The 8421-nt window shown below is 41.4% G+C and overlaps 2 protein-coding genes across 3 annotated transcripts in view; one reads left to right on the top strand and one right to left on the bottom strand.

The window, feature by feature from the left end:
* Positions 1–40: 40 nt before the first annotated feature.
* Positions 41–2933, bottom strand: hsbp1b (heat shock factor binding protein 1b). The gene is made up of 4 exons (XM_071526721.1): positions 2735–2933; positions 1492–1558; positions 1107–1233; positions 41–672 (listed from the first exon to the last, which is right to left on the bottom strand). The coding sequence occupies exons 1-3, from the start codon at positions 2777–2779 to the stop codon at positions 1112–1114; spliced, it is 234 nt and encodes a 77-aa protein (XP_071382822.1). The 5' UTR covers positions 2780–2933; the 3' UTR covers positions 41–672; positions 1107–1111.
* A 283-nt stretch (positions 2934–3216) lies between these two features.
* The window catches only part of LOC139650151 (solute carrier family 66 member 2), a 50656-nt gene continuing 45451 nt past the window's right edge, over positions 3217–8421 (top strand). Inside the window, exons 1-4 of one of the 2 annotated variants that reach the window (XM_071526716.1) lie at positions 3217–3342; positions 5200–5302; positions 5974–6219; positions 8107–8240. In XM_071526716.1, coding sequence (XP_071382817.1) covers positions 6011–6219; positions 8107–8240 — 343 coding nt within the window. In that variant the 5' untranslated portion in view covers positions 3217–3342; positions 5200–5302; positions 5974–6010. The remainder of the gene's footprint in view (positions 3343–5199; positions 5303–5973; positions 6220–8106; positions 8241–8421) is intronic. The other variant, XM_071526718.1, reaches the window with a different exon arrangement.

Genomic DNA, 8421 nt, shown 5'->3' with positions numbered 1-8421 from the left:
TGTACATTGTTACAAATACCTCTAATGAAAAATGTCAGTTATGTCTCGGTGTAAAACAGATTCATGACCACCAGCTTCTCTCACAGCGTAGTCCACATTAAGTTTGTTGTTGTTTATAATTTCAATACATGAGACAAACAACATTGTATTAAATTACTTTAATAGAACAAAATCAGTCAGATTTGGAATGCATCCCACACCTTGGCACAAAGAGAGTGCTGTTAAATACCGCAGGCTTAAAATGTTCACTCTACCCATTATCCATGTAGGCAGGGATGGAAATTTTACTCGCCTGCCAGCCTGTGGCTAGTACTTCTCAGGCTGGGCTAGGGTACAACTATACCCGCTAGCCAGAATTTTGATGGGATGTAATGAATGAATAATATGGTGATGGCAGCCAAATAACCGGACCACGTCGGTGCACAAAATCGATGAGTTCCATCCCTGCGTGTGAGGGTTATAAATTCCGAAGGGAATATCACACTAGTCTATCTTACAAATGACATTCTACTTTTCAAGTCACTACATAACTGTAACCGTTTATCACAATATTCAATATATAAAAAAGCATTTCACACAATAACACACCAAATCAATATAATTCATGTTTAGAATGGAAACGTCTGCTGCTCCTGAAGATAGAACCGACTTCACGCCTTGTTACTTAGGAACCTGCGGGGGAGGAAAGCAGAAAAAAACAAAACATACTGTACTATTACGAGGTACATGTTGCAGTGAGCTGGCTGGGTAGAGAGAATGAAATATTAAAGTTGCATTAAGCTACGTTTGCAGAAAACCTGAGCAAACGTTACTATGAAATGCTTACAAATGCTGGACGGTTTTAGTACCTAATTCTACAAATGTGTGGCAGAGGAGAATACTTTCAACAAAATAACAGCTACAGAAAGCATTTTATGTCATTTTTATTTTTCAATCAATGTCCATCCAATCTTCTCAGATCTGATATTCTTACAGTTTAGGGGAGACGGACACACACCAACAAACCTCCAGGCAGGACAGAACATGACTAGGGGCTCTTATGGTAAAAAAGGTTGAGATGTTGCAATGATTCAAAATATTAATGAGGCTTGCTGCTTGCTTTTTACCTTCATTATGACCCTTGACCCTCCTTGGCCTTCTCGGGTGGCGCCTCAATCTCCTCCACACCAGCCTGGGTCATCAGATCAGCGATGTTCTTCTCCAAGTCATCAATACGCGTGCTCATCTCGTCGAGTGGAGAAGCGGTTAAGGCACATAATTAAAACAAGGGATCTCATTATCTGGGCCAAAAACTCTTTCTTCCCTCCCTGTCAGTCTGTACTTGACTCATGCAGGGAAAATACAGAGGGGTAGAAGGAGGCAAGGAAAAGAGAAGGCAAGAAATCACCTTAGACATCAATCTATTATGGCACTAAACAAAATTCTGAGCCTCAAAGCATTTAAAATCGATGAACAATTGATTGCTGGCATTTGAAACCAGTGTTTGGATATTTCTCCCGATAATCTGGTCTGACATGGTCTGGAACTTGTCCTGCATCTGCTGCAGTAGTGTCTGGACCTGTGAAACAGCAGAAATAAGCTGTTAGGTGGCTGTGAGACGACAGAGCCACAGAATTAGAATGATAGATTTCCTGATCAAAGTCTTGGCAGCCAAAGAACATTTGATAACATCATAGGGATGAACACTGTTTTATTTGTGGATAGAGTCAGAGAAAATCAGAGAGTTCAAGCGGTCAAAACTGCCAGTGGACTGTTCACTCGAAATTACATCATCAGCACTCTGAGTTGAACTCACTGCACTAAAGGATAACAGAAATATCCAGTTTCCTTGACAACAATGTGGAAGCTCAGCAACCATTTCACTGAGACCAGCACATCTCCAGAACACAAGTGCCACTGCTGTATTCAATGTATAACACTGTACTCTTGGTGCATTCTCTGCCCATTGAGTTGTTCAACTCCACAAAACTTGGCTCTATCTCTGGGTTCCCAGGTGGTGTCTGTGGACCCCCTGCAGATTGAGGAATAGTTGAATTTCACTTGATTCATTCTCTAGAGATGAACACAGTGAGCAAATGGATATGGATGACAGCTGCACTACTTGCAGTCTATACAGTTTTGCGATTCTACACTAAAAATCACAACTACAGAAATTTTCTTAGATTTGGTTTGCCCCTAAAGGTACGAGTGGTCTAACTATTTGGGGGTCTGTGACATGAAAAAGTTTGGAATCTCCTTAATGCTCATCCCCATGACAACATCGATCAAACATTCTATGGCAGCCATCTTAGACGTACAACCTGGGATGATAATTGGAATGCGAGTTACACAACATACACAATATTGTAGTGCAGTGCTGGTGGTTTAAACCGGCTATTATTTACTATGAAGAACAAAATGAACTTACACGGGAAATCTTCTTACCAGCGCTGCAATACAATTTGTGTATGTTGTGTAATTCGTATTATTCTGTTGTGAATTTACAACACACCACCTGACCGTGACATGCAGTGAAGCTATGCAGTCAGACCGTTCCAGCTTGATGACACGACTCCATGATTTCTACTATCTTACAATACAACCACATATAGCGTTAGGTACAGATGCCTTACGGCTACCCTTAGCTTGCTAACTAGCTAGCTTACCATGGCAAGACGGTCAGCAGTGTTACTGCCATTGCTAACATAAACTAGCTAACCAGCTATGGCAGCTAACGCTTGCCATCACGACTCACCACATTGGTAAGGTCCTGCACCGACTTGGGATCCGTTTCTGCCATGATGTAGTATAGATGATTATCAACACGAAGTTACAATGTGATGTCCTGATTGTATTATCTAGCTAGCAACTGTCCGAAATAGATAGCAGATCCTCCTCGCACCACCCACAGCACAGTCAGCTGTTTCCCTCAAACACAGAGAATCTCGCGAGAGTGTTGCGGCTGAGCTCGCGGTGCAAAGGAACGCGGAATATTGAGTTTTTAATGGGGAGTTTTTAGTGCATGTTGTAGTTTGGTATACCCGTCAAGAGTAGCACATTCTCAGCATTTCTCATCATACGATATGTGTCTATAGAATAAAAATGATACTGAATAAATTAAGTGTGCGAGTCCCCACAAACTCTCTCACTCACTCACTCTCACTCTCTCTCTCTCTCTCTCTCTCTCTCTCGCACACACTTTCTCTCTCTGTGTGCGTCCTTCTCTACGGGCGAGTTGAGATTTGAAAGTTGGAGCTGCCAAGGGAACTTCATGTAGCCTATTTTGACGTTGAATACAGTAATCGTTTTAATAGCTGGAGTGTGCGAGTGTTCCAGTAACGTGTTTGTGAATGAAAGCGACTGGTAAGTAAAGTTGGAAGTTTTCCACGAGTTGCATATAAACTGTTTGCCAATTCTGCCACTGACCTGCATGAAACCATCATCAGGACCGATATATGATATGATAGCAGACTGCTCGCGCTGCGTTCAGTACAGTGCGCGTGGAGTGTATCCTAGACGCGCGCCGGCTTTTCTTCAAAGTTTACTCTCAGAACATTTTTCAAGAGGTTGTTAATTTCCCACATGGTGTTTGCTTGGATTTTGGAGGACTTTGCCGTTCCCCTTAAGAAAATCAGTTTTCTCCTGAATGCTGAAGTTGAATTATACAAGACTGCATATTCTAGGCATATTTTACATTCTAATATCAATTACTAACAGTGTAAATAGGCCTTGTAATAACTCTTTCTTTGCGTGCTGTTGCTGTAGTTCAAGTAGTCCAGTAGCCCAAAAAGATGTGTGTAAGTTCAGGCATGTTATTTGGCCCAACCCCTTCAAGATATGCTTTGCTTACATAACAGACAGAGCTTGTTCTGTAACTAGAAGTGGCCCAGTGCAGGAAGGCTTCTCACTGTGATGGTTTACTCACTACCAGGCAGAGGGAAAGAGCAGGGGAAGCCTTGGATTGTTAAACTTCTTAGTAATGTTTAACTTTGGGAACTTGTAAAAAAAAAAAAAAAAGAAACCTTGTTCCCAATATATTATGGATTATGTTTCAAGAGCTGCCCTGCATGTTGTTCTTTCATTTACAAGTACAGCTCTCAGTCTGAATTGTGAATTAAATCTCATAAATGTGGAAATGACAAAGTGTTGCTCAGAGACACAGACTTTGTATGTCACAGAATGATTTGGCTTTCCCTTCTTAGTGGGAATATTGTCGTGCTTATGTCCTTTACTGCTGAGTTATGTGAAATAACAGATGTCTACAGGGTAATTAGACCCTGTTCATCCCCTCCATGACTCTCCCACTTTGACTTTCAATGAGGGCTTAGCACGGAGCGTCACGATCACAGCGCTCTGCTGGACATGCCGAAATGCTGAAATATTATCAGCATATCCTGATTGTGGTCACAAAGTTTCCCTCAGAAAAAAGTGTGCTGACGTTTTAGATTTCGTTATGACTGAAGTGATCCTCAGTGTGTTGAGCCTGTTTTGACTTGGCTTGTCTCTCAACTGTGCTGAGTGACTTGTCAGCTGACGTTGACTGCCTAGCAGAGGAGTGCAGCAAATACACACTGGCACTCTGTTTGAGTTTTGACACTCTGTGTGAAACGTTATGTTTGGTATGATCCAACTGTTCACTGTCATCATATTGATTGCACAGCTACAGGATATTACAAGAACTGAGTCCTGTCCTTGTAACTACATTAGTCGGTCATGGTTTTGTGTACACAGCAACACGCCGGCTCTTAAAGGAAACAATGCCTGCAGTCATCTCTAAGGAAGGAAGGACTGCTGCGGCTGTTGATCAGTGTTAGAAAACAACTTCCGAAATGTCAAGAACCACATTGTTTGTCGGTTGCTTGGGAGAAAGCGGGAATTACTAATCTCTTCACTTATGTATTTTATGTTATTATCCCTTCAGGAATGCTTGCTCCCACTTGGAGTAAAAGACCACTGTTTTAGGGAAAGAACTACCCCAATACCTGTACTACAGTTGTAATTAAGGGTTTAAGGAATAACTGCTCGCTGGTAATAGTTGTGGCGCTATGTGAAGACTCAAAGCTGTGGAACCTGTACTGTAGCTACAGTAGAGAGTTATTTGCAAGGGAAAGAGATACAGAGATGGACTTGCGTTTCTACTTGTTATCCCACATGCTGAGTCCCACTGTGGCACTTGTCCTAAATACTCATCCCTCTAACCCCCTTATGGTTCCCACCCAGGTCTCCTCAGCCGTCCCCTCCTATACCTGCCTACCTGTCATCTCTGACTTCACCGGCTGTTGGCTATTAAACCTTTTCCCAACACTCCACTTCCCCTCTCTCCGTAAGTTACACTCTGATCTTTGACCTCAATTCCCAACCTGTCATCCCCATCCCTCCCTGTGGCTGCCGTTTTATAAAACACATAATTGCCTGTCTTTCTGTAGTTAATGAATGAAGAAATAGGTTGGAATGCCTATGAGAGTATATGAATTCTTCGTCCTGTGACAAATCTCTCCACTACACTCCACTACATCCATCCCTGCCTGTAATACCTTAGTGTGCGTGTGAGTGTTTATGTGCATACTGTAGGTGTGTGTGATAGATGAAAGGCAGAGTGGTGAGCAGTGTCTGAAATTCATTTTTTGACTCGCCTGCCAAGGGCTGGTAGACTCAAAATGGTCTGCCAAGAAAAGGTTTTGTCATATGTCACAGTTTGCAGAAATTTGCCTGCCGCTTTGTGCAGAACCAGTGGAACAGACAGCCAATCAGGCGCCTGTTTGATACAGAGCCATGGCGTTGATTTGATTAGATTTGTGGTCAGAGAGAGTGTACGGTGGTCAGCAAGGACAAAGTTTGGCGGGTGACCCTTATTCATTTATCCACCAAAGACACATTTTGCCGCCTTTTGACACTTGGTGGGTGTTAATTCGGCACCCTGGTGATGAGGTCTACTTGCCTCATTACTCTCATGAACTCCTCTCTAAGTCCTGTCTCTGTGTCCCTCCGGTCCAGGTGCAACCCTCACACCGCCTGAGCCAGGGTCTATGTGATGGACGCGGAGGTGGGTCTCCAGGAGGAGGACATGGAGGGCTCCTGGACGCTGCTGTCGTGGCTGGCCTCCTGCCTCATGGTGTTCGGGGGGGCCCTGCCCTACGTGCCCCAGTACCAGGAGATCCAGAGGAGCAGCAACACCGAAGGCTTCTCCACCCGGGTCTGCCTGGTGCTGCTCATCGCCAACATACTGCGCATCTTCTTCTGGTGAGGATGAAAGAGAGGCTAGTGGTGTGCTATGTTCCAATACATTACAATATAATACGATACGATACGTTAAGATATGTTAAGATATTATAAGATAACATAAGATAACATAAGATGACATGATATGATATGATATTATACTGTATATGATATGATATAATATGATATGATATACAATATGATATGACATATGATATATGATATGATATGTGGGATAAGTCTCTAGTGCTGCTGCTAATAACTGTTTTTTTTCAAAGAGTAGAAGCAAAGAAGAATCATAAGCAGGAAAAAAGTTAGAAAGATTATTTTTGTAATAAGGCTTCTTTGTTTCTTTCTTTGTTTGTTTGATTGTTTCTTTCTTTCTTTCTTTCTTTCTTTCTTTCTTTCTTTCTTTCTTCTTTCTGCTCTTTGGAGGGCATAGGCCATTTATCTTTCTTCCTTTCTTCCTTTCTTCCTTTCTTTCTTTCTTTCTTTCTTTCTTTCTTTCTTTCTTTCTTTCTTTCTTTCTTTCTGCTCTTTGGAGTACATAGGCCATTTATAAGGTCATTCCTCAGATCAGTGTGGGAGTCAGAAGTTAATGGAATAGGTGTAAAATCACAGAATCCAAGGAGATAGGCTGATAATGTGATCCTGCCTGGTGCTAATCATAGCCATACGGTGCTATTCAGACGAGGCTTCTTCTGAAATTGTTTTACACATCGGGGAGCACAGGTCACTCTTCTGACTGGGCGGAAGGGAGAGGAAATTTAATGGATTCATTATAGAATCAGGTTGGAATACTGTATTATTAAAAAGGTCTATCTGTGCTGCTCATAGTCCATATGACGCATCTTCTAATGCAGCCAGTAGTGGTATAAAGGGAGAGAATAGAATAGAATATTATAGAATATTATAGAATAGAATAGAATAGAATAGAATAGATAAGGTCCTTCAATGTGTGCAACATGCTGCTGCAGATGATCTACCAGTCTGTAGTGATGGTCCTCTGGAATCTATTCATAGACGTATCCCTTATCCGGAATTCTGCATTAATTATTTGCATTTATTATTTGAATTTACCTGCATTTATTTGCACTTTATGCGCTACATTGTCTCTATTGTATTGTATTGTGTTGTATATTATGAGCAATACCTTTATCTTATTTTAGTACCTATTTCTTCTATTACCTTGCTATACTTGAATTAGGGCTGGGCGAGATGGACCAAAAATCATATCTTGGTATTTTTAGGCTGAATGGTGATACACGATATATATCTCGGTATTTTCTACGAAGTGGGCTAAATGTTCAGTTGTGAGTCAAAGCCACATGTGAGATGTCACGGGCTGGGCAATATGGACAAAATCAAATATCACAATATTTTGACCAAATACCTCGATATTGATATTGCGACAATATTGTAGGGATGACTATTGGTGCTTTCGCAAAATATTTACACAATGAGATTTTTGATAAATAATCATCAGTAATGTGGATATAATGACTAAGTGGGTAAAGGCAAATAATAAAAAAAAAAATAATAATAATAATAATTAAAAAAAAACAGCTAGAACAGTCTGGTAAGTTCAGAAAATTACATCATTTTACTGTAATGCAGCCTTTAAAACCAGGAAAAGACAACACTTATGCCATATCACGATATTACGATATCCAAAGTCTAAGACGATATCTAGTCTCATATCACAATATCGATATAATATCAATATATTGCCCAGCCCTAACTTGAATCATATCATACTTGACATTTCCTTGGCATTGTCCGCCAATTGCTGCTGCTGTGGTACATTGTAATTATTTTAAAGGTCACTTTATTCTGTTGTCCATTGTACTGTACATGCCCTATGTAAATTGTGGATTGTGATTGCATTATGCTTATCCGCTGTTGCAGGATAGGGAAGCAATTTGAGCTCACTCTGCTCCTCCAGAGTGTGGTGATGATCCTCACCATGTTTGCCATGCTGCACCTCTGCTGCGCTGTCCAGAACACCAACCGGGTGAGCACCAAGCAACACCGGCTTTCAGGTAACCAGAGCATCGCACCACACCACCGTCTGGACAGACACTAGCCTTAACTAACTAACAATACAACAATAACCTATGTCTTGGATATAATCAGAAATCAGTTGGCAAGTGACATATCCAGCATAAAAACAGCAAAAACTCCCAGAACTCTCTCTGCTGGGAATTTGTGTACATACACCTT

Source organism: Centroberyx affinis, unplaced genomic scaffold (genome assembly GCF_046629955.1).
Source record: "Centroberyx affinis isolate AG114_WGS23_722 - 3 ecotype Tasmania unplaced genomic scaffold, CSIRO-AGI_Caff_v1 ptg001447l_1, whole genome shotgun sequence".
NCBI classification, from domain to species: domain Eukaryota; kingdom Metazoa; phylum Chordata; class Actinopteri; order Beryciformes; family Berycidae; genus Centroberyx; species Centroberyx affinis.
This window is presented reverse-complemented; position numbering and strand designations above follow the sequence as displayed.